This window comes from Rhinolophus sinicus, linkage group LG14 (assembly GCF_036562045.2).
Source record: "Rhinolophus sinicus isolate RSC01 linkage group LG14, ASM3656204v1, whole genome shotgun sequence".
Lineage (NCBI taxonomy): Eukaryota > Metazoa > Chordata > Mammalia > Chiroptera > Rhinolophidae > Rhinolophus > Rhinolophus sinicus.
In genome coordinates this window covers 53,918,390-53,945,012 of record NC_133763.1, presented here as the reverse complement: position 1 = coordinate 53,945,012, position 26,623 = coordinate 53,918,390, and the positions used below count along the sequence as shown (strand labels likewise).

Sequence of the window (26,623 nt, the reverse complement as noted above, 5' to 3'; positions counted from 1 at the left end):
CAGACGCGCCAGTCCCTGCCCTTGGGAAGCTCCTAGGGAAACTGGATGTGGACACAGGAACAGAGACAGCTCCTCTCTAGATGGTCTTCATTCACAGCTGCTGGGAGATGAGGAGCTGGAGTCAACAAAGACGGCTTTGCATCGCCACGTTCATGTACGTCACCAGCCCGATTTTCTCCGTCAGGGTGCAAGGACCTGCGGTGGCAGATTACCGTGTCAAGCTGACATGAAAAGGACTTCTAATGATGGGCCGCCCTCATCACTGATTTTCCACCCCTACAGCTTACCGTCTCCAGCCTCAGAGGAGACGTCGCTGATGCCTAGAAGTCCCTTTCCGTGTCCCCGATGAGCTTGGGTTTCCGTACCTTCACCCAAAAGGCATTTCCCGGGTTTCTGGTAAGTGCCAGGCACGGTGCAGGCCTGGGGCACGACAAAGGCCAAGCTACCCTGAGAGCTCACTCAGGAAAGGCAATAGAAACAATCCTTGTAAATGTGTCAGAAAGGTGCTGTGCTAAAGACTTAATAGAGAGTTCAGAGCAGGTACAAAGGAGGAAGTGTTTAATTTTAGCTTTTCAGTCCTTGGGCAAGTATGTATCGTTGGTTTAATCAGCTGTGGCCACCAAGTCATGAAATATGCAGGACTGTATTTCTGGGGACTGGGGGAGGGGTATGCTCTGCAGAAGGGGCTACGTGCTGACAGCCAATGAAATGGCTGGCACATTTCTCTGTCCCCTTGCACACGCCCCCTTCTTATATGTACATTTCTAAAGATTCCTCCTCCACAAACGTGATCCAGTTTTGTAAACAGCCGTGAATATACCCATCCCCTCAGCCTAACTATTGCATTCAGAAGAAATGTAATGGGGCCTCTTTCCTCACTCTACAATCTCTAAGCGATGTCCATTCTTTTCCAGTTCTATTGGAATTGGCTCCAGGAACGATCCTTTGACACCTTACACCTTTTAGAAAATAAGTACCCAGACATCTGATGTACGATACTAAGGGAGAACACAAGACAACTGCAAAACTTTTTGCAGTTACTCTAACAGGTGCCAAATGGTGCTTTTTGATGCCATTGTTTTTACAGCCATGGCCTTTTCCTGATCGTTATTTCTCTAGAACAACTTGTGGCCTGGAAGGAACCCAAGCCTGGATCTCCACTGCTCTTCTCCTGCTGGCTTTGTCCTTAGGCCCCTGATGAGAAATGACACTTGGGACTGTCATATTTTACATATCACCTCCAGGTACACTCATTATAACCATATGAAAAATCACGAGAAGTATTTTTGAGCAGTCCAGATGTTAGGGGTTTCTGCCTAACAGAGTTCCACGTTCCAATTGTCAAGAACCTAATCATGGCCAATCAATGCTTTAACTTTCGTCATAAAAATCTAGTATGGCAAACAATTTGGTATGGCCTAAAATTTGACAAGGAAATGATTGATTTTCCTTCAGCTGGCCTTAAGTAGTTTCAGACTACAAAGAGAAAGGGTTTTCTCTAACAAGATTGCATAAGTGCATTTTTCCCCCTCTGCCTCTTCATCAGAGAAACCTGGGTCTCTTTGAGGACTGTGGGTCTCTTTGGGGACTGTGCTTTTCTTAACGCTCTAAAGAATAATCAATGCACTGCTATCCTCCCATTTTGCTAACAGTCCCCTGAGCTGTACCCTGTCTCCTGGTTTGTCACTGCTGACTTCTCAGTCAGCAATGGGTTAATCCATGCCAGCCAGTTCCACGAAGGGTCTGTGATTTGCAAACCCACTCTTAGTTACCAATAGTATCCACACCATGGAATATTATTCAGCCATAAAAAGGAATGAAGTTCTGATACATGCTAGAACGTGGATGAACCCTGAAAACATTAAGCTAAATGAAAGAAGCCAGACTCAAAAGGTCACATATTCTATGATATCATTTATATGAAATGCCCAGAATAGGCAAATCCATAAAGACAGAAAGTAGATTAGTGGTTGATGGTGGCTGGCGGGAGAGGAAAATGGGAAGGAACTGCTAATGCATATAGGGTTGCTTTTGGGGTGACGAAATTGATGTGGAATTAGATAATATTGATGGCTGCACAATTTGTGAATTCACTAAAAGCCACTGAATTGTACTCTTAAGTACCCTTTTTAAAAAGGGTAAATTTTATGGTATGTGAATTAGATCTCAATTTTTCTCAAAAAGGAAAAAAATAAACACAATGTAATTACAATCAGAATCCAATTGCACTGTGTTTTGGGGAAACAAGGCAAAGGGAAAACAACGTTGTTTAATCTAAAATTCATTTGGGGGGGTAAGAGCAGGGCGAATTGGATAAAGGGGTCAAATATATGGTAAAGGAAGGAAACTAGACTTTTGGTGGTGAGCACACTATAATAGAGTACACAGATATCGAATTATAATGTACACCTGGAATTTATATATTCATTTAAAAATTAAATAAATAAAATTCACTTGGAAAAATACACCTGTATGTAGGAAATGTAGAAGAAAGAGAATCGGCTTGCCTAACAGGCATTAAAATATGCATAGAACAAAGCAATAGACCAGTGCAACAGAAAACAATGCAGAAAAGTTATATATATCACACGAGTGTGTGTGTATACATATATATTATATACATATATAAAATTTCATGTATCATAAAGGTGTTGTTTGTATGGAGGGGACACTTGCTAAATCCTAAAGGGAACACACTATCAATTTGACTTTTAAATGAACTTGAATTCGATGAATCCTATCAGAATGTAGACTTACTTGAAAACACAGCATTGTATTTCACTTATTCGAGCTGAGCTAGAGACTCCTTGCAGCTCCAGGAAACCCCAAATGTTGGAAATCTCTTGGCTTCCACAATCAACTCGAATGTCTCAGCTGGCATTCAGGGCGTTTCGTGACCTGGCCCCCACAGTGCAGCCAGGTGAACGCTAAGTACCTGACCCCAGAACAGGGTGTGTATAACCTGTGCTGATCACCTCTCCCGCCCTCCTCACGCAGACGTTCAGCTTCCGTGTCTTTCAAACACCTGCGTCTAAGCCCCACCAGGCTGAGCATTTTGTCTTCTTCACCGTGGCTTATTATACAACCTTATTACTACAGGTATTTGCCTGCGTGTCTACCCCGCCACATTACGACTCCTAGAAACGCAGGACCCGTGACTTATTCATCTTGACGTCTTTATAGGTGGCCTCCTCTTAAAACTGGCGCACAGAAAGAGGAAAAAAAAAAAACACAACACAGAAATTCTTCAGATGACCTTTGGGACGAATCATTTTTCTTCCCCTAAATAGGTAACTGAAACGGGAAGTGGGCAAAAGTCGCGAGAAACCTCTCTCCCCGGCCAGAGGTTGGGATTCCACGCGAATAAAGCCGAGCGAGGGGAGAAACCTGGTTAATTCCCTGACTCATGCGTGTTGTCTTGTCGGTTACCAACGTGCCCACAACAAAGATGGAGTCCCCCCCGCCCGCCCCAGTTCCGCCTTCACAGGAGGGCTAGGGTAGCCATCTTTGTCAGGGGCAAGGCGCGAGCAGGAAGGTCACACCTCCCTGTCTCCGGCAGCGCCGGACGCCTCGAAATCAACGAGAGGCCAATCGGAATCGACGTTTTGACCGGAATTGCTTTGCCTCACGACCGGAAGAGGCTGTGCGTGAGGGCGTTGGGGGCGGAAGTGACGGGAAGGTGGTAGTGGGGTAGTTGGCGGGTGGTTGAGCAGAGCCGGTCGCCATGTCCGCGGGGAGCGCGACGCATCCCGGAGCCGGCGGGTAAAGCTCTGCGGGCGAGGGCGTCGCGGCGAGCGTGGGGCGCAGGACGGGCGGAGGGGCCGTGGGAGCTGCGTGTGGGCGGAGGGCGCTGAAGTGGGCAGTGTGCATGGGGGAGGCCGGGCTGCTGGGGAGGACGGCGAGCAGGCCTGGGGCCCCCGAGAGAGGCCGGCGGGGATCGGCGGGAGGAGGAAAGCGGGGGCTTTCGGGAGGACGAGCCCCGGGGACGGCGAACACGAGGGCACGCGGGAGGAGGGCAGACGGAATAGAAAGGAAGTGGATTCTGAATAAGCGTTGAGAGCCGTGAGGATTTGGAGCAACGTTGCAGGAATTGTCTGTTTAAGATGGTAATTTTAAGCCCCAGTGGGAGAGGCGAAGGTGTGAAGGGAGCGTGACAGACGGAAGACGGGGCGCTGAGGCTTGGATGAGAAGAAGAATATACATAAAGGCTCTGAGGCCTATTATTTTCCTTGTCCTCACTGCAGGCGTCGCAGCAAATGGGACCAACCAGCGCCGGCCCCCCTGCTCTTCCTGCCGCCGGCGGCCCCGGGTGGGGAGGTTCCCAGCAGTGGGGGAAGCCCTGGGGGCGCCACAGCTGCGCCGTCGGGAGCCTTGGATGCCGCTGCTGCTGTCGCCGCCAAGATCAATGCCATGCTCATGGCCAAAGGGAAGCTGAAACCAGCGCCGAACGCTGCCGAGAAGGTACGCGAAGTTGAAGGGACTCTGCTAATTGCGATTTTAGTGCGGTTCGTTTCGTAACCCTGTCATCTCCCAGGCGTTTGTGTTAATGGAGAAAACGGCTACAGGCCTTGCAAGATCACTTAGGTTTGGAATGTGTCAGATGATATGTTGTCGTTTGTGTTTGCGAGGCGGTTGTGACCGGGCTGCTTGCACTTGGGGACCCAATAGCTTGTTTTCTCTACGTTTGCTTAGTTCAGCTTCCCTTCTACCTACATGATTGTGTAAAGTCGTGATGTAATATTTTTTCTGATACATGTGCGTTTTCCCTAAAGTCGAAAGAGAGGTTCAGGTAAAGCAAGTGAGGTTTAAAATGTCTCTAATAAGAATCTATCTGTAGACCCCACGTTGTAATAATGACTGCGTAACTGAGCTGCCATTAAACATGAAATAAATGACTCATTCGTATATGGGTGGTTTTGTTGTTTTCGCACAATTGAGGAAATTATTTGGTCGTTTTATAAAACTGATCTAATTAGAATCTTACAACCAGGATGGATCTGAACTTTGAAGCCTTTAATGTACTTTGCCATCGAATGCAGGAATCTTCCTACAGGACAATGAGTATAGTGGCTCTCGCTTACTAGAATGCATACTTTGCACTTAAAAAAATCCCTGCAACAATTCTATGGAATGGATGATTGTCACCAGTTTACAAAGAAGAATCAGGCTCATGAATGGAAAGTGACTTGTTCAAGGCCTCTAAGTGGTATTAGCTTTTGCTGGGAAGCCTCCATAGAGTTGTAGAATTCGGTGTCTTCCAAAGCAGCCCATCCCATTGTATTTATAATTTGAAAACAATACTCTTTTGGCTTAAAATTTGCCTTCCTTGGTACCTGTGAAGAGTTCTGTATTTGAAAATGCAATTCATGTGAGGTGATGGATATGTTTATTAGCATGTTTGGTGATTATTTTGATGTATATGTATAGCCAAACATCAAGTTGGACATCTTAAATATTCAATTTTCATTTTTTGATTATGCCTAAGTAACGCTGGGGGAAAATGGAAAGTGAAATGCTCTGTTAGCTTTCCAGTTTATCAGTAGGTAACAGCCGGATGTTTAATCAGTAGGCCATAACCTGTCTGGATGCTGAAATATTCAAATTGTGCAGAATCGGTGCAAATGTTTAGTGAATTGGGAGTTGATTACTCATTGTATTTTTATGGTTTGCAAACACTGTGAGTCAACTTTCCATTTCTAAGCTCTACAAGGAAATAATAAAAGGACACTGAGGAAGATGGACTGCTCCTTGACTATTAAAATTCTTAATGCTGATTTTAATCGTTTAGACTCATTTTTCTCTAAAAAGTAATCTTTGAAATGGTAAATGAACTCAGCAGGAGGCAGTGTGGCGCATAAGTACTGGATTTAGAATCAGAATACCTAGGTTTGAAACCCATAATCGCCTGTTCCTGGTTGGGTAGCTCTGACAGATGTGCCTCGGTTTCCTCATCTGGAATGGGATTGGTAATACACCTGTGCGGTCCAGTCCAGTAGTTACTAGCCACATGTGGCTATGTAAATCAAAATTTGAATTAAAAATAAAATGAAACATGTAGCTTTTTGGTCACATTAGCCACATTTCAAGTGCTCAATGGACATGTGACTGTGACAGTCCAGTGGCACCCATACTGGACTGCCAGAGAACACTTAACGTCACTGCAGAAGGTTCTGTTGGACAACACTGATAATCTTTAAAGGTGGCCAGAAGGCTTCAGTGAGATAAGATGTGTAATGGGGTGGAATGTTAATTAGATACCATTGAAAGGTTTTTGAGATATTGCAAGGATGGCATTAGTTCAATTTGATATGTTGTGACTATAGCGTTGGCACACACGTGACGTGAGTTGTGCTTTGGACTCAACTATGTATTTACTGCCCGCACAGCCAGCCAGTCGAACTGTAAAGCAACTTTCCTTTTGGAGTTTGCAGTTTCTAGTCTACAGACTTCTGTAATGGTGTGGTCATAAAAATGCACCCAAGACCAAGGTTGTAGAGAAGTCTGACGACCTTCAAGTAAATTGACTGACCTTGGCGTCATTTTAGTGAGGTTTTGTTTGCTTATTAGTTTATTTATGAAGAATGCCCAAGGAGTGTTTCCAAGGGTGTTTGCAGGCTGGTAAAGGGAAAGGTAAGGAGGTGGCGGGCCTTGGGAAGGGGTGGCTGGACACGGGGCAATGGGAAGGTCCTGTTTCATCCTATCCACTTTTTAACCTGATTTCCCTCTTGGTAGCTTCAGGCCCCTGGCAAAGGCCTCACTAGCAGTAAAAGCAAAGATGATCTGGTGGTGGCAGAAGTGGAGATCAATGACGTGCCTCTCACATGCAGGAACTTGCTGACTCGAGGACAGACTCAAGACGAGGTGTGGAGCTGTTGGGCCCCTGGGGAAGTTGGGGTGGGGGGCTGTCATTTCAGGAAAACAAGACTTCCAAATACAGACAGACAGGAGGCAGGCACTTGTTAGTTGACTTGGGTCAGAGTCTCCAAAGTCAAGGCGGGGTTTAATTTAACTGCAGAGACTTCTTAGTGAAGGTGAAGAAATGGGTTAATTCCCTGGGGTGGCTGAGTAGGGAACAGGGGAACGGGAGTTTCGGGTAGTGGCGAGGACTCATTCCTGCCTTGTTGGTGGGAGTGAATGGGTGGGGATACTCTGTCCTGCTACCTGTCATTGAAATTGGTCAGTTGCCACATTCTCTTTTTAATGGAACGTTTCCTTTTTAGATCAGCCGACTCAGTGGGGCTGCAGTGTCAACCCGAGGGAGGTTCATGACCACGGAGGAAAAGACCAAAGTGGGACCAGGGTGTGTGTGCTTCTCCTGTGCTTTGGGGAGGGCTGGACACACGGCTCGCGTTGGCTTCATAGTTTTCATTCTTCAGAAGTGTGTGTAAATGTTTGATTAGCAGCTTATACGGCAGCTGTTTGGTTACAGGTGTGTGTGAGTGTGTGTGTGTATGTGTGCGTATGCTTTATTGCAGAATTTGGGACATCTCCAACAGGTGGGAGAAGCGTTATTTTCTTCCCTGTTGCTCTTTGGTTTTTCATTTCACAGTTAATGTTTCTATTGATGGAAACAAATTATGCAGAAGTATCAAAGGAGACAATTAACCTTTGATGTATAGACTTCTAAACTTTCTTCCTATGGAAATAAATACTTCCCCCAACAGAGGAGCTCATGTTTTGTTATAATTTCCCTTAAAAAAAAAAAAACTTCTTTTATCAGACCCCTAAGGTCTCTCTGATTATAGGTTGTAGGTTATCCATGTAAATATTTCATCTCGGTTTAGTTTCATCCCCTCCATTATTCAACTTTTGAGGGCAGGTACTTAACAAGACAACATTTTAAACCTTGGCTTACACTAAATGTAATTAGGAGGCAAAATTTCCTCCTGAAACTGAAAATGTATACGTGCTGGTTACTGTTTCAAACTCTTTTGTTTTTAAACAGTTGTCTTTTATTTACAGCTTTTATTAATTGTATGGCCACAGATCACTTCTTACATTGTAATTCAAACCTGGCTCTAAGCTGCTGTTACATTTCTAAACTAAGGCGTCTCCTCGGTGGGTGTGGGCCTGTGGAGAAATGTGTGTGTGCCGTCACTGCCTCCCCATTAACTGGGGCAGCCCGGAGCTCATTTGTCCATAACCTGGGAGGCAGCAGGAAAAGGCCTTGTTCTCAAACACTGGCCTACGTGGCGTCACTGGATGCCAGTCCTTCTGAGCCCCTAAGAACAGATCTGATCCCTGTGTGAGCCAGTTAACTTGAAGCAACCAGAAAAGTTGATTCGTCCCCCCGCTGATAAGCCATGTTCTCAGACAGTAGCACCAGTCCCTTTCAATGACTTGGAAGCAGGGCACATTATAAGTTAGTTGTGGTGACCCATTTGGCGCCTCTTGTAACCAGATTGGGACTATCCGTCATCTTCTATTTCTCTTTATAGGGATCGTCCATTATATCTTCATGTTCAGGGCCAGACACGGGAATTAGTGGACAGTAAGTAATACTTTTGGCTCACATCGCTTTTTGTGAAGGGCAGAGTACAGGGCTGTGTGTAATAGGCTGGTAGACGGTCCCTGGGGGGTGTTTATGAACTACTCATGAGTGTGCACGGGGGTGTGGAGAGGTTGGGAGCCAAATACTTGAGTCACCTATAAAGTGGATTAATGCTCAAGTAATTGAGTGTTGGCCTGTGTTTCTCATTGGGTACTAGTCAGCTCTTTCAGTGCTCTGGTGTAGTATCTTATGCTCTGTGTTTTTCCCTAGGAGCTGTAAACCGAATCAAAGAAATCATCACCAATGGGGTGGTGAAAGCTGCCACAGGGACGAGCCCGACTTTCAATGGTGCGACCGTCACTGTGTATCACCAGCCAGCGCCCGTCGTGCAGCTGTCTCCAGCTGTTAGCCAGAAGCCGCCCTTCCAGTCAGGGGTATGTTTTGTGGAGGGATCATTAACAGCTTTGTCATTTCTATAGAAATGACACGTGCCAATTAATACAGAAAGCGTGAAGAAAGAAAATCTGAACAACACCTATTATTGACGTGCTATTAATGGACCACTGAGGTTTCCAAGATGTAACGAACACCTGAGCACACATCTCTTGCTACTGAAATATTCCAGAAAGGGACTTGACAGATCAAACAGAGAGTGTGCATATGGTATATTTCAAGTCAGTGGTTTGAATTTCTGTTTGTAAACTTGGTGGCGCCTGGAGGACTAAGAAGGCTGAGTCTGATGAAGTAAGACTCTGCTGATACTATCCTCCTAGAAAAACGGGTTGCAGAGAGCAGCCCTCCCTGGAGAGCTCAGAGGGCTGACTGTACTACCCAACACTCTGCTCGCTTTGCCGCAGGCTGTCTACCCTGATTTCTTAATTGATGGGGCCTTCCGCCGAGGCGGTGTGGCCATGCCTACTCAGGGTTGGACTTGGGGTTTTCGGTTCTTAAGTAGATTTTGCTGAACCGAGTGAGGTGTTAGTGTCATAGGTAGGGTTACGGACTGTGTAGTTCTTATTTAAATTATTTTTGTGGGCTCTTGGTAGAAATGATAGGGGTCCTTATTCTGGAAGTGATGTATCTGGAGGGTTAAAGTATTTTGCATAATAATTTTTTAAGGTTCGGATTTAATTATGTGTTCTCTGTTTAACCTGGGTACTCTGCTCTTTATAGATGCATTATGTTCAAGATAAATTATTCGTGGGTCTAGAACATGCCGTGCCCACTTTTAATGTCAAGGAGAAGGTGGAAGGTCCAGGCTGCTCCTACTTGCAGCACATTCAGATTGAAACGGGTGCCAAAGTCTTCCTGCGAGGCAAGGGTTCGGGCTGCATTGAGCCGGCATCCGGCCGTGAAGCTTTTGAACCTATGTATATTTACATCAGGTACGCTGGGCAGGGTCCTTGTCGGTTATCAGTATAGACAGGAATGATTGGGAAGAAGAAAATTGGGCTTCATAAGTAACGTGAGGGACTTAGGTAAACACTGGGAGGAATCATTTCACGATTAGTTGAAAAGCTTCCTGAATTAGGAGGTTAAAAAGATGAACTTTTTGGTGTTCAAGTCCTTGGGTTTTATTCAAGTCCAGTTGTCCTGAAGGGAGCTGGGATGAGCCTCTGATGACTTACATTTATATCTGTGACAGTATCTTAACGTATCTTTATATCAAGAAGTACCGTCACTCAGAGAAAGACCAATAAAATATTGGTGGCCACAATCTAAGTTACATCCTAAAGGGCTCGTGACACTATTTTGTGATCCTTTTTTGTGGTTTTCAGAAGCTTAGATTTGTGCTACATTGAATATATTAAATTCATAAAGCAGCACACAAAGTGAAAGAATCCTGTATCCTGTATTTTTCCCCCTTTGAATCTTGGTTCTTACTTTGCAGTCACCCCAAACCAGAAGGCCTGGCAGCTGCCAAGAAGCTCTGTGAGAATCTCTTGCAAACAGTAAGTAACACTTGTCTGGTGCTCATTTGGCACAGCTCCTGCCTTTGTGGACTGTGTCTTAGCTGTGTTTCCTACCTGTGTTAGTTTCCTAGGCTGCCACGCAAAACTACCACAAACTGGGTGACTTAACACAATAGAATGTATTCCCCTCATACCTCAGGAAGCCAGAAGTCCAAAATCAAGGTGTGGGCAGGGTTGGTTCCTTCCAGGGCCGTGCGGGCGAATCTGTGCCAGCCCGCCCCCACCCCCCCAGCTTCATGTGTTTGCCTGTGTTCCTTGGCAAGCTGTCTCATGTCGGTGCGACTCCAGGCTCTGCCTCCGTCGTCACCCGGCCTTCCCCTGTATCTGTCTCTTCTAAGGCCAGCAGCCATTGGATTCAGGGCTCTTCTCGTCCAGTACGGCCTCATCTGAACGACCTAATAAGGTCATAATCTGAGGTCTAGGCAGACATGAATTTGGGGAACACTATTCAAACCACCCTACCATTCTGGCAACTACCGTTCTCTGTAAGGAAGTCAGAGTTCCCTAGCCAGGGGCACCGTTGGTCTGCATTTCTTCTTCGGGAACTGTTTCAGTGTGGAATTTTGAAACCGGTAGTACGTTAGTGTCTCAGTCTCAGTGTGGTCGGTTATTGAAACCACACCTTATCCCTGCTCGGGTCACTTGGGATAAGTACGCCAGATGCTGTGCAATACCAGCGTTAGCCACAGTAGCTATAGAGCTATACTGGTTCCAAAGCAGTTCGCAATGTCTTTGGGATCATTGCTTGCTTATTTTAAAAACAAACAAGTAAAAGTTAAACTAGGGCTGTCTGGCCAGCACCTAAAGGAGATCGGGTTTGGGGGTTCGACCCTGTGTTCGTTCCGATTGAAGGATGCCCTTTGGCGATGTGCTGTTTCCTTGCTTTGGTGACGGAACCCGATTTAGCTGCCCTCGTCCCAGATCCCTTCCCTGAGTGCTCCCTGTCTTTGTCTTTGATGCTGCTTGACGTTACTGAGTTACTAAGCCGCTTACAATGAGGAACGAGTGGGAAAGTGCTGGACTTTTATTAAACCATGAGCTCCTCGGGCACAGGTCACTCAGCACATGAGAGAACAAGCAAGTCTAAATTTGACTGAAACACCAGTGGGGATATTTGAATTCCTGACTGCTTGGTCCTAGAACTGTATGTCAGGTCCCTTAGAAATACTCAGTAAGAGGACTGCCCCGCATTCATTTGTTTTTGCTTCTCTTGCAGGTTCATGCCGAATACTCTAGATTTGTGAATCAGATTAATACTGCTGTGCCTTTACCAGGTGTGTGTGTCTTGAAGTGTTTCACCAAAAAATATTTTGCTAGCGATACTTACGAATAAAATAATGATACCTGAGGCTAAACTAACTGCCTGGGCACCAATGACGTTCCCTTCACCTTAGGGTGATATGGAAAGCCATTTGAGCCTCAGTGTTTTTCTTCCCTAGAGATTAAGTTTAATATTCGGCTAAAATGTCTCCTTCTGCTGCAGCTGATTAAACACTTTTTTTCTTCCCCCTCAGGCTATACACAACCCTCTGCTATAAGTAATGTCCCTCCTCAGCCACCATATTATCCATCCAATGGCTATCAGTCTGGTTACCCTGTTATTCCCCCTCCTCAGCAGCCGGTTCAGCCTCCCTACGGAGCACCTGGCATGGTGCCGCCAGCTGTTTCATTGGCACCTGGAGTCTTGCCAGCATTACCTACTGGAGTCCCACCTGTGCCAACACAATACCCGATAGCACAAGTGCAGCCTCCAGCTAGCACTGCACAGGTAGGATGCAAGGGTACGAAACGTGGTGCCACCAGGCAGGAGAAACTGGGCCAGGCAAGGGGCGGGAGGGCGGTGGTGAGACTGGGACTCGTGCGTGACGTGAGGTGCCGTTTGCCTCTCGTCCTCGCCGTGTTCCCAGCACCAGGCTTCTGAGTACTTGGCAGTAATGTGTCTTCATCCCGAAATTAACAGTTACTTTCCCGAGTCTTGGCCCGTACAGTAGTGCAGGCATTCTATGAACGGCCCGACAGTACATTTTTTTGTCTTTGTGGGCCGCTCGGTCGCTGTCATAACTCCTGCCACTCGGCTGCTGTGGCCCAGAAGCGGCTGCAGACAGTACCAGACGAAAGAGCATGGCCGTGTGCACATCACACTTGGCCGACAGAAATAGGTGGCAGGTCAGGATGGTGGTGTGTCATAGCGTGGGCCCTCGTTTGCCTGGGCCCGGCGTTCCTGTCCTCCCCTTAGTGATTGGCACGGAATTACTACTCAGAGGAAGAGATATTGTACCACATACAGGTGTTCCTAGGCCAAGAGATACGTGAACTCGCCAAACTTCAGCATTCTAAATGCGGATACATATTTCTCAAACCATAAGAAACCAGAATTTTAGGGAAAGAGCAGGCAGCTGCTCCTCTAGGCAGGTTGTGTACCGTCCTCCTCAGGCCGGGGAGAGACCCATGAGATGGCATGGTAATGGATTTATGGCGGGCCCTTCTCCGTGGGTCTCTCATAGTGTACCCATGCCAGAGCAAACGGCAGCCTCGAACCATGGCCCGGCCGCCTTCCTGTGGGCTGTGAGCGCTGAACGGGGCTGTACAGAGCGAGACAAGAAGGGGTTCTGAACTAAACACTGTGGGTGGTCCCCGGTCGTCATTTTACCTTTCATAGGGAGGCGGAGCCATGGTTCTCCAGCTTTGAGCCTCATTCTTTGTAATTAGAAAACAGTAGAGCAGAGTGATTAAGGGTTGGCTGTAGAGATAGGCTGGCAGCATCCGTCATGCTTCGCCATTGTGAGCTGCGTGACCTGGGATGTACCGTCACCATTCCAGGTGTTAGTTTTCCTTCTATTTAATGGGCATGATGGTAACTAATATCTCAGAGGATTGCAAGGATCAAGGAAGGTGATCTGATCAGTCAGTAAATATTAGCTGTTTGTTATTAATATTTTCCTTTTAGAAGTGCTTGTTTAACGTGTACTGTCTTTGCTTTTGATGACCCTCATTCCTTTTTGTAACAACTTCTTAGAAGGTTAGACAGTAAGTTGCTCTCGCTCTTGACATAACAACTCACCATGGAAGTGGTCCAAGGACTTGCCTTTGCCACAAGCGTTAGCAGCATGTATGACCCAGAAGAGCTAGTCGCATTGATTGAAGGGCTTTAATAAGAGCGTGTCCTTGGTAACTTCTGAACTGAGTAAGTGGCTCCAGGTACTACCGTTTGTTAATGGTTGTGTTGGCTCCTAATAGCTCAGATGCACAAGGAGCGCTGTAGGGATGGTCAATTTCATGTTTCCCTACTATGAAGGGGGCAGGCCAGGTAATAATAATAGTACTGTTACCGAATTGTACATGAAGGAAGCTAAGAACCAGACAATGAAAGATTTGTCGTGACGTATTGGTCATGACAGCATATCGTAATCATTGTTGACGTCCCGCGCTGGGCTTTCTCACACTTGTTTTCCCCTTGGTTTGTTTTGGTCTCAGACTCCGCTGAGTGGACCTTTTATTCCTGCTGCTCCCGTCAAAACGGCCTTGCCGGCGGGCCCCCAGCCCCCGCCCCCGCCCCAGCCCCCACTCCCAACTCAGCCCCAGGCACAGAAGAGGCGTTTCACAGAGGAGCTACCTGACGAGCGGGAATCGGGACTTCTGGGATACCAGGTTAAATACAATCCCCTGTCTTACTTTCCAAGCCGTAGCCTACTATATTTTCCCTTGAAAGAAAGAGAAATTCACCTCTGTATCCGCTATCCCCCCCAGTACTAGCATGTCTGCCTTCTGGAGTTCTTTAGATCAGATTTTTATCCTTAGGGGATCAATTTAAAGCAAGAGTGATGCCTCTTGGGTGGCTCTTGTTTTGGGTGTCAGTGTGCTTAGAGAATACGAAGCTCTCCCCCCAGATAGGTCTCCTGGCTGGCCTGTGGGAGGCGCTCGGTAGAATTCTGTACTTGCTGGTCCGCGCAGCTGACTCTTGCAAGCCTCTGATAGGTTTACCTCCCTGCACATCTCACTGAAAGCTATCATTCTACCAATACATGGTTTGTGTGTAAAACCCTGGCTTTCGGTGTACGGTTCTTCCCATTCCTTCCCCCTAAAAAAAGGCGATTTTTTCTTTTTTTTAAATCCTACCCCTCCCCCAAAATATAGTGATTCTGTGCATATATATCATTATAAACACAGTCATTCACTAAAGAGTTTTTTAAAGTATTAAAATAACGTAGCTTTGGTGCAATTTTGTTTTATCAGGAGAAGCACCTTTACGTTTTGCCAGAAACAGACTTGGAAGTGTTTTTGTAACTAGGTTTATACAAAGCAGTGACGTATGAGAGTTGAAAACAGACAGACGTAGCGTGATGGCTCCCAGCGCCCCCGACCACCCCTCCAGGGAAAAGGAGTGTGTGCAGTCTCTTCGCCTGTAGTTATGCTCCAGACCCCAGAGAGCCGTGCAGTGTAGATTACTGCAGCTGACCAGAAAGGGAGGTGCTTGACAGTTACATTAAGGAGCTAAAGTCAATGCAGCAGCTGTAGATTTGCTAATGCCACTGTATTTTTCTGCTCATAGCATGGACCCATTCATATGACTAATTTAGGTACAGGCTTCTCCAGTCAGAATGAGATTGAAGGTGCAGGATCGAAGCCGGCAAGTTCCTCAGGCAAAGAGCGAGAGAGGGACAGGTAAGTCAGGTGGGACGTAATGACAGGAATACGGCCGGGTGCCGTTTGAGCGCACCGTCAGTGTGAAGGGTGATTGCTAGGAGCTTCCGTGTTCCAAAGCTGAGATGAAACCATTTGGATCAGACAAGTTCCTGCTTGCTGTAATTAGCGCAGTACTGGAAAGTACAGTGATGTGACTTTTACAGTCTTGGATGCAGGCGCGCTCAGCTTTGACTCATTCTGTGCTTGCTTATCCGGGCAGTAACAAGTCAATAATGCTTGCTTATTAAGGGTAGGCAGTAACAGAAGTGTTACATGGTCGAACCATTTTTGCTACTTAGAAGCATAGAATATCATGGGTGGAGGTATTTGACTGAGAGCCCAGCCTGCCAGCCAGTGCCTGATTTCTCCTGTCTTGTATTATTACGAGCTTTTGTAAGAGGGAGCTCACTTCCTGAGATGGTTATTCTGGTTCTGGCATGGCCTGGCTGTGTAGGCAAGGCCTGATAATCGTACAACTTGAACATAGCTTAAAGGATGGGTCAGGTGGAAAGGGTTGAAATTAATGGTAAAAATGAACTTGAACATTTATCTGCGGACTGTATTGTTATTCCACTTCTTGTCTACTGGAGAGTTTAAAATTGAAGAGTATTTCATTTTTTCTTTTAACAGGCAGTTGATGCCTCCACCAGCCTTTCCGGTGACTGGAATAAAAACAGAGTCTGATGAAAGAAATGGATCTGGGACCTTAACAGGCAACCATGGTGAGTAAGGTGTAACTGGGGGAATAAGGAAGTGGCTAAGACTGGTCTTCAGCCATTAGTTTTCACACCTGATGTTTATTCATCTGTGGCTCGTTTAGGTGTCCAGTCCAACCTCTTTGATCTAATGAGAATACTTTTTTTTATTTATGTGGACAGATTATAGTTATACAGCCTTTTATTTTCAACCGACGTGTGTCTAGAAATGAGTCAGTCCACTTGTATTTTATACATAGCATCAGTGACATTAAAACCCTACGAAATACTAATGATTGGTAGGTCATTTCAATATTGCGTTGTCTTGTTGTCTAAGTACCTGGAGGTGATCTGACACAGACTTAGTGAAGATTTTTTTGTATTGAGAGCTGAGCCACGCCCCCCCGTCATAGCTCTGTTAGTGGGGGAATAGGTCAGCCTGTGGCGGTACAAACACAGCTGCTCCTTAGTGCCCCAGAGCTCTGAATCCTGTGAAGGCACTTGGGTTGCTGTTCTTTACCTGTAGTCATAATAAAAATGAATAGGAGAAAATAAATTTTTTTCTTTTCTTCTTTTCTTTTAACTCTTTAAAAGGTGAAATATCATCTTCCAGAGACTCACTTGCTAACTTTCCTTTTTTCTTTTTCTTTCTTTTTTTTTTTTTTTTTTTATGTTTCTTTTTTCTTTCTCTGTTTTCTTACATGGTTCTGGTGGACCCACATTTGCTGGTGCTGATGCTGTTTTTCGTGTGATCTTCAACGTTTTTGGGTGACCACTGACCCTGTGACTTCAAAATGGTGTCCAACTAACCACTTACAATTAACATCTTTTTTTTATTAACGAATTTATGGTATTGTCTTTTTTTTCTTTTTTTTTTTTCTTGGTGGGGAATGGGGTTGGGATTGTTTTTCTCTATTCTAGATTATCCAGTCAAGAAGATGAAAACTACAGAGAAGGGATTTGGTTTGGTGGCTTATGCCGCAGACTCATCGGACGAGGAGGAGGAACATGGAGGTCATAAAAATGCAAGTAGTTTTCCACAGGGCTGGAGTTTGGGGTATCAGTACCCTTCGTCGCAGCCACGAGCTAAACAACAGATGCCATTCTGGATGGCCCCGTAGGAAACAGTGGAACAGAGTTTTGACCCTTGGTGACTCTTCTTTAGCAATAATGCATGCATTTGATTTACCAAGACGGGGACCTGCACTGGGAACCATCGTGGACGTTCGTGGAACTTAGAGACGCAGTGTCCCCTTTCTTAAAGGGGTTGCATTCTTTTTAAAACAGCCCTTTTTCTGCAGTGGCACAGCATCTGTTCAAATTTACTTAGGATCACAGATTTGTCTCAGACGCTTTTTTTTTTTTTTTTAACGGTTGGTGACATGTGCTTGTTCGGCAAAGCTTCCCAACAGGGTCATTCCAGTATACATTGACCTGGTCCAGCCTTTTCCAAACACGTAGCCCCTATTCCGTCGTAAAGAAAGTTTTATTTGTATTTTACTACTGTTTGTTCAATTTTGATAATAACTGGTTACACACAAAGCCTTACTATTTATTAGTGGGGAAATGATTTTAAGGCCATTCTTTCCTTTCTGTACTAAGTCTCTGAATTCCTTAGCCCCGTTTCATTTTTGGATTCCTTCTGTTTTGGAAAGTGCTGTTTTACTAATTTCAAACTGTCAGAGATAGCTGGATCCTGGGTAGGAAAACAAAGTTATGTTTTTCATTGTGTCTTTTTATTGGAATGGTCCAAAGCTGGCACCTTCAGGCACACTTGTGTCATAGCCAATGCTGTGTTTATTGCTCAACTGGGTCAGAGAAAACTACTTGATCAGAAGCTGGTCGGAACTCATCACAGAAATGAAACACAGCGGTCTGTCTCTCAGAACTGGTTGTCTTTTTATTGGAATGGTCCAAAGCTGGCACCTTCAGGCACACTTGTGTCGTAGCCATGGCTGTGTTTATTGCTCAACTGGGTCAGATAAAAACTACTTGATCAGAAGCTGGTCGGAACTCATCACAGAAATGAAACACAGCGGTCTGTCTCTCTCAGAACTGGTTGCAGCGAAAATAGAGAGATGTGACTGCTCGCTGTAGGAGGGGGACTTAGTGACTGAGATTGCCCCTCCTTTTTCTTGGCATTACCGGTTTTGCCAAAAGAACTTTTTTGTATCAAATATATTGATGTGTGAAAGTGAAGGAGCTAGTCTGCTGAACCAGGAGTAGTTTGAGATACTGAACTGTCATTTTTGCACATTTGAATACTTTGCAGGCTGGCTTTGTATAAACACCCTCTGGTTTCCTATATGTTGTAAATATTTAGACCATAATTTCATTATAAATAAATGTATAAATATTCTGCTCGTGGTTTCTCTGTTCTCTCTTCCACAAGCCATCCATGCACTAAAATTCATAAATTTGTTTACTCATAGTTGGAATTACACGACAAAATTCTAACCCCATCAGAAAAATACATACATGGACCCAAAAGTTGGCCTACGGTTTCATGAATTTTATGACTTTCCAAAGTAAACCCTTAGAAGGCCAGATGAAAATGTAAAACTAATATGCTTTATGTTTTCCATTTTCATATTTTAGCTCTCCTTTATTAAACTCTGTTAAAGGGACTTTAAAGGGACTGAGTGAATGAAACCTATTTTTAAAGGAAATGCAAATTATTTGTGGGAAAGCATTCTCAGGAAGGAAGGAGGGTGAGCAGAAGTTGCAACGGAAGGATTTCCCAGAAGGTTCCTTCTAGTACCTGTGTGTGCTCCCTCAGAAGAGGAAGATAGTGATCGAGCCTTCATTTATTTCTGTCTTTAATTCAAAGCTACCTGAAAACTCAAATTTCCTGTTGGGAGGGTGTTTACAACAAAAATTTTTTAATATCTTTAATTTACATAAGTAAAATAGAGCGCACGAACTAGACTCGGGGACACATGGCTTTGGAGACCTGGCCCTCTGTGTTCGAGGGCCCGAGTTCCTTGTAGCTGGTCCTTTGAAGATATTTGCTTTTTCTGCTGCTGAGCGGGAAACTTGGTGTCTGTCCTGTTTGGGGGAGGATTTGGCGGCTGACCCGTCCCGTTTCCTCCTCTGGCCAAGTGAGTTGATACTAAATGACTCCCTCAGAGGCCGCCTGCGTGCCTGTCACATCCTCGGCTTTTGACTCGCGTAGGTCATTGTTCGGCACGTTTGTGTGCGCGCGCGCCTTCGCTGTGGCGCCCCACCCAGGGACAGGGCCTTCGGAGGTGGCGAGTCGCCGAGCCGGGGTGAGGACCTGGAGGGGACCCGGCCCTCCCCGGAGGGGCGGGGCCTGTCGCTGCGTCACGGCGCGGCCCCGCCCCTCCCGCCGTGGCGCCATCTTCCCCGGCCGCGGGAGGGGTCACAGGTCAGTGCCCGAGCGTCGCTGTGAGTGGAGGGGGACACGGTGATGGGACCGGGCGTGGCCTTCCCGTCCGGAGTGGGAGCAGCGGGGTTCCTGGGGCGGGGGCGCAGCTGGGGGAGGGGGCGTGAGGACCCCTGCGGCCCGCGCGGCCCGCGCCTTCGGTCCCCAGACCACTCGCGCCCGGCGCCGCCTCCCTCCCGTGGCCGTGCCGCAGCCGGAAGAGAAATGCCGAATTCCTTTGTCTCGTTTTTCTTTGGGAAAACCTGTGATGTGTCACAGGACCGAGCCGCCCGGAAGGGACGGTTGGGGAGGGGAAGTGTCCTCGGCCGCGGGGACCCGCCAGCCGGGAGCTGGAGCACTAGGCCAGGGTAGGGGCGCTGGGCGCTGGCTCTGGGACTGTCGCGCCGGGTCACCAGCCTGGGCGCCCCGGGTTGTTCCTTCTCCCTAGGTGCCTTTCTTTTCCTCGGGGCCGCGCACGGGTCTCCGCGAAGACAATGGATCCTGGAACCCGCCCCGGGGGCAGCTGCTGCAGCAGCCCCCCGGGGTTCTCCCGGGAATACAAACTGGTGATGCTGGGCGCTGGCGGCGTAGGGAAGAGTGGTAGGTGACATTTCCTTCCAGATTTTAAGGAGGGAGGATGAAAATGTCTGAACACGAGTGACCGCCACTCAAACCGAACGGGAGAATGGCTTCGTGCAGTGTTGATAGCTTCAAATTGTTTCCGTGGCGCCTTGTGTGGACTTTAACGTTCATTTCTTCTTTTGAAGCTATGACCATGCAGTTCATCAGCCATCGGTTCCCGGAGGACCACGACCCCACCATCGGTAAGTCCGATTAGGGGTTAGATTTCCACAGAAACCCCCAAAAGCGTCTTTCTTGGTGTCCGTTTTTCAAATGGTTTTTAACTTTCTATTTTGAGCCTTTTTCCGTGTCTAATTCAGATTTATTTAACAAGAGAATCATAGCAGGATGGGTAAACAAATGAATATTTCCCTTTTTCTCGGTTAACTCTCTATATACATAAGCATACGCTGTCTTGAATCTGTCTGTTAACCATTCGTGGGACACTTTCTTTGTCACTGTTATGATGGGTATACTGTATTGCTAGATTAAAGGAAAAGTTTAAAGGCCACTTAACAAACCTTTTGCTGTCACTTCGCTAAGGGTCTGACTTGAGACTGACTCTGTAACTATGAGTCAGCTGGTTTGAACTTCCACAAAAGGAAGCAGAAAAGCGAGTAGAGCCAGCCAGCTGACCTCTTAGAACCCAGGCTCGCAGGGCCTGGACCACCCCTCACGCTCTTCCTTCACGTCCTTAAGCTCAAGTTCATTAAACAGTAAGGCCCGCCATCGAGTCTTTTATAGTCCTCGACGCTCTGTTGTCGGCGAGACGCTGTTAGCATAACGGGTGACTTTATTTTGCCTTTTTAAAAAAATTGCTGTTCTCTACAAAGACTAAGCATTGCTGTCATTCCTAAACCATAAGGAAGTGGGTTGGATTCTAAGGGGTGTGATATCCCAGGAAAAAAGGGGTGGGGGAGACAGGGCACAGAAGGTCTGCCATATTACTAGTATTTTCAGGATGTGGCACTCGGCTGGGGTCCTGGGTCTCCAGGAAGGATTTCCATTTGGCCAGGCCTCTGCTGCTGTTTTCTGCAAAGCCAGTGAGTGTTCTGTGCTAACCCAGCTTTGAATGTGGTCATTTTATAGGAGACCGCTGTGGATGGGAGAAATAGAAACAGTTCTTGCCTCTTCGTGTCTGAGAGAAATTTAGAACTTGTTCAGGGATTCGGACACTGGGAATTCTAGGAAGAAAACAAAGTTAGGGTTTAGGACAATTTACTTAGAACTCCAAAAGTATCTTTTCCTTTCTTTAAAGTGCTCTGAAAGAGTTACCTACTTCTTTTAATTGCTCGACTTTTTTCCCAATCAGCTACCCTCCTGACAATATTAACTGATTCACCAGCAAATACTTACCTCTCTTGAGTTCCTATTGTGTCCCAAGCACTGAGGTAGGCCCTGGCAGGTAGAGCCGTGAGCAAAAAGAAACCAGTGTCTGTTCTCACTGACCTTATAATTTAGCGCGTTTTGTTTCAAACTTTGGCTGCTAACTCCAAGACGGAAAAGTTTACGTTGTAACCAGTACACATACAAGAATGTATGTGTACATACATGTATACATATGCACACATGTATATGTAATTAAAATAGCACAGAACTATACTTATCTCACTATGTGTGGTGTGCTCTGGTTATTTTCTCTTGTTAGGTTTCTGCTTGTTTATTTTAATGCTGGTCCCAACCTATTAAATTCATTTATAACTCACTAATCCTATTGGACAGTGACTTGTAGTCAGAGAAACATTGATTTAGTGAGTTCTTCATTTTTGAGGAAGAGTCAGATGCAGGGGTTCAAGAACAAAATTTTAAAAGGAAATACATCAGGATGTAAGCAGCCATTGTTTGAATGATGGAACGATCAAGTGGGTTTTTTCTTTTTACTTTCCTGTATTTTCCAAGGTTACTGTAATATAATGATATGCGTAAGGAAATTTGCTTTCATAAAGGAGAAATGGTGGTGATGTGGATGACTTAGGAAATAGGAAAGTGAGTTATGATTTTCCTCTTGTCTGTAGTATTAAAATTAGGAGGAGCAATGGAGTATGGGTAAGCACAGGACTTTTGAGTCAAGGAGCCCTAGATTTTAATTCTGGCTATATCATTAACTATGTAATTTAATTCTGGGTATGTTATTAGTTAGCTATGGGGAAGACGTATTAATGTTTTAATTTTCCTTATCTGTAAAGTGGAGATACTAATTCCTCCCTCACTGGATTATTGTGAGTATTGAATGAGTTAACGTATATAAATTACTTAGTATAATGTCTGGCATGTAATAACTGTTTAGTAAATAAATGGTGCAGTTACTTTTCTCGCCTAATATTTTTAAAAAACCAGAAAAAAAAAATCAGTAAGATAATCTCTCAGAAACCTTTTTTAGCTTAGAATTGTGGGTGAAGTCTTATAAACTTAAGCTATGAATAAACTTACATCATGGCTTATGTGGAAAAACAAAATAAAACCTTAGTTGAAGACCCGATTTATGCATCTCAATAGGTTTAGTATTTTTCCTGAGAAAAGGAGGGCCCTTAAAGAACATTGGTGTAACCTGATTTTCCATTAGACGGATTTTAAAGTAAGGTCGCATATTCATTGCTTGTGGGTTTACAGTACACCTTCCTTCCTTCTTGTAGAAGATGCTTATAAAATCCGGATCCGTATTGATGACGAGCCTGCCAATCTGGACATTTTGGACACGGCTGGACAGGTACCCAACCCCCGAATGCTATGAGTCAGGCAGGGTCTTCTCACTGTGGTAAAGGGGAGGGGAGGGCTCGTGCGGAGAAGGTCACTAGTTCATGTCTTTTGATTTTTCATGCACCCTGACTCAGGATAGCAGGTAATCAGCGCCTCTCTTCTTTAACCCGAAATAAAGCGCTAACATGGACGCCGTTCTGGGGGGCATCAGACCATTGATGACTCCTGTCTCCTCTAGGCAGAGTTCACGGCCATGCGGGATCAGTACATGAGGGCCGGAGAAGGGTTTATCATCTGTTACTCCATCACTGACCGTCGAAGTTTCCATGAAGTTCGGGAGTTTAAGCAGCTCATTTATCGCGTTCGCCGTACGGATGACACACCGGTGGTTCTTGTGGGAAACAAGTCTGATCTGAAGCTGCTGAGACAGGTGAGGGCAGAGCTGAAAAGGCCGCCTGGACTCTGGTGGGTTTAGTCATTTTTATTTCGGTTTATAGATTCCTCTGTCTTAAAATAAAAATTCAAAATTAGCTTCACCCTAACCTGGAAGACGAAGACTTCCCTCTATGCACTGGTGTGCTATGATTTTAGATAAAATCGGGATTTTGGGAATCAGTTTGTCGGACGAAAGCTACCGGATAGTAATTAGATGACAAGTAGGACTTGTGTTCAATGAAGGATCGTGGAATGGTCAGTCCCTAAAACCTCAGAAACAAATCTGTTTGTGTCGCATGAGAAGAAACTGAAATTAGACTTCCAGAGATACTTCCAGAGGTGAGGGTTAGGAGCCCTGGGAGGGGAGAATAAGAGAAAGTGTAGAGGATTTTGGGTAAGTGACACTCTGTCTAGGGCCTTGCTGCTTGGTGCAGAGTTTCTGGAGCCAGAGGGCACGTTCGGGACGACTGGCGGAAGCAGTGAGTGGTCCAGACTCCTTGGAAGTAGTTTGACAGTAGTTCAATTCATAATGCTTCTCAGTTAATCCTCATTCGAAAAATCTCTTCAGCGATCTAGATATAAAACGTTCACTGCCAGGCTCTTTATGGTAGCCAAAACTTAGGAAAAGGCTAAATGTCCGAAAGTGGGAGAAGTTGTGGGACATCCATAGTTGGATATATTGATTTTGGGTTCCTTCGAGTTTTCAGGATCGTGGTTTTTTAAGTATAGCTCTCTCTGCCTTGCATTTTACTTTCTTAAAATGAAAAGTATGAAGAAAATTGGTATCTCTAACTGTTCCAAAGCGCTGTCTTCGAAACAGAGTAGAAATAGATTCACCTAATTCGAAGGCAGAAGAAATCTCAGAATTTGTGTAGCCCTGCCCCCCCCACTGCTCCAGGCACCCCTCAGTGCTGAGCATTTGGAGGTGTTCTCCCCCTGTCCAGGTGGCCCCTTCCCCTGTGGGTCATTGTAATTGTTTCCTCCGGTGCCATTACAAATTTTCTCACGGTTCCATTTGTAAAGGTCACCAAGGAGGAAGGGCTGGCTCTGGCCCGAGAATTCAGCTGTCCGTTCTTTGAGACGTCTGCTGCGTACCGCTATTACATTGACGACGTGTTTCATGCCCTGGTCCGCGAGATACGCAGGAAGGAAAAGGAGGCAGTACTGGCCATGGAGAAAAAATCGAAACCCAAAAGCAGTGTCTGGAAGAGGCTGAAGTCACCATTCCGGAAGAAGAAAGATTCCGTCACCTGAGGTGGCGAGGCGTCACCTGTGGACTGCAGTGCTTGGTCAGAGGGGTCCAGCACGTGCTTTCGTGAGCCGGGTCCTTGCCCTTTCTCCTGTTACGACTGTTGTTTTTAAAGTAACTGATGAAGGGGACGTGCCTCCTAGGAGTTTTCACGATGTGGTATTTGAAATATTGTCTCTTAGCTAATTCTGATTTATTAACCCAGTGGACCACTGTCTGCTTTTGAATTGTCACATTAGAATTTGATCTACCCACGTGTCGGGTTCTGTTGCTGATGGTAATGAATGAATTAATGTACGTTGTCAGGCCCCAGGGGGCCGCGTGCACCATGAGCTCTCCAGAGGAGTGCATGGCCCCGCCTCCCCCTTCAACTTCGGTTTCCTGGGACTGTCCCCGAGAAGGACCTCCGTCTTCTGCACACTGTGCCTCCTGGAGACATCACAAAATCCACACAGAGAAACTGGTGCCAAAGAGAACGGTGCTGACGCCCAGCAGCTAGCTGTGGGACTGAGTCCTGTACAGACAGTGGAGGGATGAGATTGGGGGGATCGGGCCGGAGTTCATAGGAGCTGGGCTAGAAAGAGGGCAGGGTCAGGACGGCGTCCCCAGCGCCACCGGGCTTCTGTAAGAAACGTGCTGGGATGGGTGACAACAAACAGGAGCGTACGACTTGCAGTGAAGGCTCCTCGTAGGATGTTGTTTTACTGCTTTCAGGGTTTGGCCTTCCTTTACCTTCAGAGGCTAACGCTGTGGGAACCATTCCTGGATTGCTAACCTTGCTTCATCTAAATCCCTGCTTGGGAAAGCCATCGCCTGGACAGGCTTGTTTTCCCCGAGGTGCACCCAGCAATGCACTTACATTCATAGCTTCTAGTGCTTTCCCTTAGCCTCCCCGCGCTCTCCAGAAGAGCTGGGCCTGGCCATCTGCTTTAGGCCCTTCATCAGACTGATGGCGTTTTCCAGGCAGAAGAGACATCAGGAGTCTGAGTAGAATTGTGTTGCTGGCACAAGCCTCAGTGCTCTAAGAAAGCCTGTGGCGTTTCTGTGTAATGAGCCCATCGTGAGGCTTTAAAACCCCCATGCGGCGAGTTCCTCATTGAAGATTTCTTTGCGAGGACCCAGCTGAATTCACCCCAGGGTTGTCTGAAGCTTGACAGCTCAGCCTGAGAGAACAGCACTTCCACAGCCTGTGCAGAGCTGACAGACTGTCGTCCAGGAAGAAACAGCTGTAGTGTTGGTGGTGAGTTCTCTCTTAGAATCAGGATGATTTTGACACCCGAGTCCTGTGCGGAGGTGAAGTGCAAAAGTGCTCAGAGCAATGTCACTTATGCCGAACATTCCATGCCACTGAGCGGTGTTTGTATCCACTTTCAACTCAGAACGTGACTGTGTGATGCCTCTTAGAAAGCACACAGCTCAGCTTACTGTTTTCCGTTTTTATTACGGGCAGGACAGGGTCGTTGGGTTCTCCCGTCCAGTCAATGGCAGATGTTGCAGGTTTAAAGAAAAGTGCTGGCTGTGACTTTTTCAGCTGACTGGTGGTTTCTTTTAAAATGCCTGGAAATGTTTTTGCTACAAATGAGTCATGTTTTATGGTACTCAAGCCATCCAAAAGTGAAAGACCTGGAATTTGAAAATGTGCAGGACAGAAATCTTACTGAACCGTAGCACTTTGGAGAAGCATGAAGGTAGAAAAGAAATACAGCGCAATTCTGGATTTCACCACGTTTAAACCAGCATTAAGCCTTCTAAGTGTGATGCCTTAGCTCGCGTGACTGATGACCTAGTGACCTGTGGCTTTCATCGGCAAGAACTTGACAGCTGTATAACTATTCGGGATAGTCCAGGTAGCAGAGCATTGTCGGAAGGGAAAGTCTGTTAGGCCGGAGAGAATTTGTATTGTACAGAAGGACAATAAGAAATCAGTGTTGTTAAGACTATCACTGTTATCTGTCTGACTGTTGGACTCATGAGCCCTTCAGTTGGGATTGAGACTTCTCTTCGTGGTGCTAAATAGTCTGACGCATACGATGTGTGTGAGTCAGAGGTCTCTTAGGAATCACACAGTGTCCGTAATTGATAAGTTCTAAATAGTCAGCTTTATCCAATTTGAGGGCATTACAGTCAATTACTGCCTGGAACTTGGAGGAGAAAAATTCAGGGACAAGTTCAAAAGCACGGGAACTATTCACGTCCAGGGCAGATGGGTAAGTTACAAATTTAGACGCTAGTGTCTAGAATCAGGTGTTTGGGATTCAGAAAGGGACCTGTGTTTTACCTTCTTGATATGTTAGCAGTTACTGGTCTACTGGGGTGTGTGCGGAGGACATGTTTCCACTGACGCCCTTGTATATGAAGACAGTTTGTGTGATGCAATACAGAACTCCGAAACCA

General features: G+C 46.1%; 2 protein-coding genes and 2 non-coding genes across 6 annotated transcripts; all 4 read left to right on the top strand.

The window, feature by feature from the left end:
• Positions 1-3,639: 3,639 nt before the first annotated feature.
• KHDC4 (KH domain containing 4, pre-mRNA splicing factor) lies at positions 3,640-18,201 on the top strand. Of its 2 annotated transcripts, none has more exons than XR_012491749.1 (14): positions 3,640-3,762; positions 4,245-4,461; positions 6,733-6,861; positions 7,221-7,300; positions 8,439-8,491; positions 8,762-8,925; positions 9,665-9,876; positions 10,383-10,443; positions 11,681-11,738; positions 11,979-12,232; positions 13,939-14,112; positions 15,042-15,126; positions 15,778-15,869; positions 16,764-18,201. XR_012491749.1 is itself a non-coding variant. In XM_019711158.2 (14 exons), exons 1-14 carry the CDS (start codon positions 3,725-3,727, stop codon positions 16,961-16,963), a joined length of 1,845 nt encoding a protein of 614 aa, XP_019566717.2. In that variant the 5' UTR covers positions 3,640-3,724; the 3' UTR covers positions 16,964-18,201. The 2 variants fall into 2 exon arrangements, 1 of the variants encoding a protein (XP_019566717.2); XM_019711158.2 differs by having other exon boundaries at positions 15,014-15,126.
• LOC141568725 (small Cajal body-specific RNA 4) lies at positions 9,204-9,331 on the top strand. The gene has a single exon (XR_012491945.1).
• LOC141568723 (small nucleolar RNA SNORA42/SNORA80 family) lies at positions 12,921-13,056 on the top strand. Its single transcript, XR_012491943.1, has one exon. It is a non-coding gene; the product is annotated as a small nucleolar RNA SNORA42/SNORA80 family (small nucleolar RNA).
• An 877-nt stretch (positions 18,202-19,078) lies between the features above and the next one.
• Positions 19,079-26,623, top strand: RIT1 (Ras like without CAAX 1). 2 transcript variants are annotated; one of them, XM_074318883.1, is made up of 6 exons: positions 19,079-19,230; positions 19,676-19,827; positions 19,995-20,051; positions 22,482-22,555; positions 22,784-22,975; positions 24,004-26,623. In XM_074318883.1, the coding sequence occupies exons 2-6, from the start codon at positions 19,722-19,724 to the stop codon at positions 24,232-24,234; spliced, it is 660 nt and encodes a 219-aa protein (XP_074174984.1). In that variant the 5' UTR covers positions 19,079-19,230; positions 19,676-19,721; the 3' UTR covers positions 24,235-26,623. The 2 variants fall into 2 exon arrangements, with proteins under 2 accessions (XP_074174984.1, XP_074174985.1); XM_074318884.1 differs by having other exon boundaries at positions 19,230-19,250.

Coding starts and splice junctions, on each gene's coding strand:
- KHDC4 (XM_019711158.2), top strand. CDS start 3,725: ATGTCCGCGGGGAGCGCGACGCATCCCGGAGCCGGCGG. Junction 8,492..8,761: donor GACACGGGAATTAGTGGACA/GTAAGTAATACT, acceptor GTTTTTCCCTAG/GAGCTGTAAACCGAATCAAA. Junction 14,113..15,013: donor CGGGACTTCTGGGATACCAG/GTTAAATACAAT, acceptor TTCTGCTCATAG/CATGGACCCATTCATATGAC.
- RIT1 (XM_074318883.1), top strand. CDS start 19,722: ATGGATCCTGGAACCCGCCCCGGGGGCAGCTGCTGCAGCAGCCCCCCG. Junction 19,828..19,994: donor TGGCGGCGTAGGGAAGAGTG/GTAGGTGACATT, acceptor CTTCTTTTGAAG/CTATGACCATGCAGTTCATC. Junction 20,052..22,481: donor GGACCACGACCCCACCATCG/GTAAGTCCGATT, acceptor TCCTTCTTGTAG/AAGATGCTTATAAAATCCGG.